Source organism: Penaeus japonicus, unplaced genomic scaffold (assembly GCF_977035675.1).
Source record: "Penaeus japonicus unplaced genomic scaffold, GWHDUDI00000001_assembly GWHDUDI00000013, whole genome shotgun sequence".
Lineage (NCBI taxonomy): Eukaryota > Metazoa > Arthropoda > Malacostraca > Decapoda > Penaeidae > Penaeus > Penaeus japonicus.
In genome coordinates this window covers 43,984,774-43,987,273 of record NW_028234415.1, presented here as the reverse complement: position 1 = coordinate 43,987,273, position 2,500 = coordinate 43,984,774, and the positions used below count along the sequence as shown (strand labels likewise).

Here is a 2,500-nt window from a genome sequence, read left to right as displayed (position 1 = left end):
ATAGTATATGTATTTTCATGATAGTGCATTAACTAATTCATTATTTTCTTTCCAGGTGGTAGTGGACTAACTGCAACTGGGCTGGTAGTGCTACTACTAGCCATCATAGGTATAGGTGTTGGACTATATTATGCCTATATATGCCTTAGAGCTCGACCACTCCGTCCCCGACAGCCTGCAGACTCAGAACACGGCCCCTTGATATCACCAGATCCCGATGTAAATGGGAACCACGAGGATGTTCCTCTTGAGGCTTCTGCCCCTACTGATGAGGAGGATCCTGAAAAGGTCAAGAAACTAATAGAGGAACCCAGCCCAAAGAAAGACCCTGCAGATTCACCTGCCTCTGACAGCCCAAAAGACTCCAAAACTCCAAATGGATACCCGAAGGAAAAGGATGTGCTTGTGCCTGTGGAAGAAGTAGCTCCTCCAGCAAAGATCTCTCATGAAAAGGAAACAGTCCCAGTAATCAATCATGTAGCTCCGGTAGGATTAGTAGCTCCTCTTGGCCTGGTAGTACCTGCAAAGACAGAACCACCAACTAAGCCCGCTCAACCTGAAGATCCAGAAAACGAGGAAACTCCCAAGAAATCACAGCCCGAAACCAAGAAATCAGAGTCACAGCCTCCAGCTAATGGATCTCCGCCTGCACCTGTCTATATCCCAGTACCACTTGCTGTTAAGAAGCCTGTAACTGACAGTGATGAAGAAGATGGCCTGCTGCTTCAGAAATGTTCCCCACATGATGATAGTCTTGATCCAGAGCAGTGCCCTCAACTCACAGCTCTGCCTGAACAGGGAAAAACTACACCCAAGGCTGATGCTGAAACATTGCCGGTTCAAGAACCTCCCTCTTCAGATGATCCACCAAAGCCTTCTGCTCCTGAAGCTCCTGAAACTCCCACAACTGTGAAGGAAGCAGAAACTCTCCCTCTGACTGATGGCCCCGAGATTGTTGTTGTACCAAATCCTAAGGCTGACTATGGTTGGAAAGAAAATGTAGTTCCTGTGAAGAGAGCTCCAGATTCAGCATCTCCCCCAGAAGCAGTTGAACAGCCAGTTACTCCTTTGATGAAAGAAGATGTTGAGAACTTACAGCCTGTCCATAAAGTAGATGTCCCAATAGCAGCCGACATTGAGGAGTTAGATGATCCTGTTGAACCAGTGTTCGAGGTTAAAGATATATCCAGAGATTTAAAGGCATCACCACCCCCACAACCAGTCAGAGAGATGGAGGAGAAACCGGTCCAAGAACTGCCACCTGCAACAAAAAGTGATGAGCCAGTAGAATCACCCCAAGGAGTGAATTCTAAAGAGAAGATCCCCGTAGCTGTGACCTCTCTTCCTGATGAGCCAGCAGAGTCTTCTGACGATTCTGTTGAATATCCACCAGTTGTTTACCTAGAGACTCGTCAGCCAACAGGAGATGCAAGACCTGCTTCTGAGTGCAGTGGGTCATCAGAAGAGGCACTTCCACCCTATCCTGATTCAACTCCTGAAAAAGACACAGCAACAAAGAATGGAAACGAAAAGGCAAAAGATAATCCTGCAACAGCAACTGAAGCAAATGATGGTTTAGAAAAAAACACTAAACCAGAAACAGTAGAACCCCATAGTATAACAAAGCCTCCACCTGAGACAGATCCAGGTGTTCCTTTGGTAGTACCCACAGCTGTCTCTGTAAACCAACCTATGAGCGATGTATCTGATGGCCCTCTAGAAGCTTACATACCTCATTTGAATGAAGAGTATGATCTAGAACCAATAAGTGCAGATGACAATTCCCTCGCAGTTATTAAGGAAGAAGGAAGTACATGTACCGAGTCTGAGACAGATAGCAGTGAACCTGAAGTAACCGAATATTCGTTCTCTTCAGGTCCAACAGCTCCAACTACCTCAGATATTCTCGCAGATGAAGTTAGCTGTTCTATGGAGCCTGAGGTGACCAAATATTCCATTATTTCTGAGGAAATACCTTCAGAGGAATCAGAGAGCTCTGACACAGAAGTAAGTGAGACTGAGACAGATTCAGTTGTCCTCTCCACAACTGTGGACCCTGAGGAAAAACCAAATGTTTCCCTCAATCAGAAACCTGGTAATCCGAAACCATCTCAGAATGAACCAGATTCCTCTACAAATGAAGTACTTACAACTCCAAACACCACACACGAAGAAGGAGAAACTGACACAGTAAGCACCTCAATTCCCACTCATTTAGCAGACTCAACCAATGCTCCATCTCACGCAAGCTTGTCCAGCTCAGATGAAGGTGAATCTGAAGGCGAATCTGAAGGTGCAGAGGCTGAGCTTGAACTGAGGGAGGAAGTCGTTGAAATACCGACGGCCACACAGAAGGAACCTTCTTCAGAGAGTGTCGCAGCTTCTTCATCTGACCTACCAACTTCTTCATCTGTAGTAGGGGAAAGCTCAGGTCAGGAGGCCAAGAACAAAAGGTCCCCAGAGAGCCCGAGAACAGAAGAGAAGAAAAACGGCACTCTTC

The 2,500-nt window shown here is 46.3% G+C and overlaps 1 protein-coding gene across 3 annotated transcripts in view; it reads left to right on the top strand.

Moving 5' to 3' along the window:
* The window catches only part of LOC122252568 (uncharacterized), a 68,503-nt gene that overhangs the window by 65,462 nt on the left and 541 nt on the right, over positions 1–2,500 (top strand). For all 3 annotated transcript variants that reach the window (XM_043015092.2, XM_043015093.2, XM_043015094.2), the window contains one exon: positions 56–2,500. This exon is cut by the window's right edge and continues 541 nt beyond it. In XM_043015092.2, coding sequence (XP_042871026.2) covers positions 56–2,500 — 2,445 coding nt within the window. The remainder of the gene's footprint in view (positions 1–55) is intronic.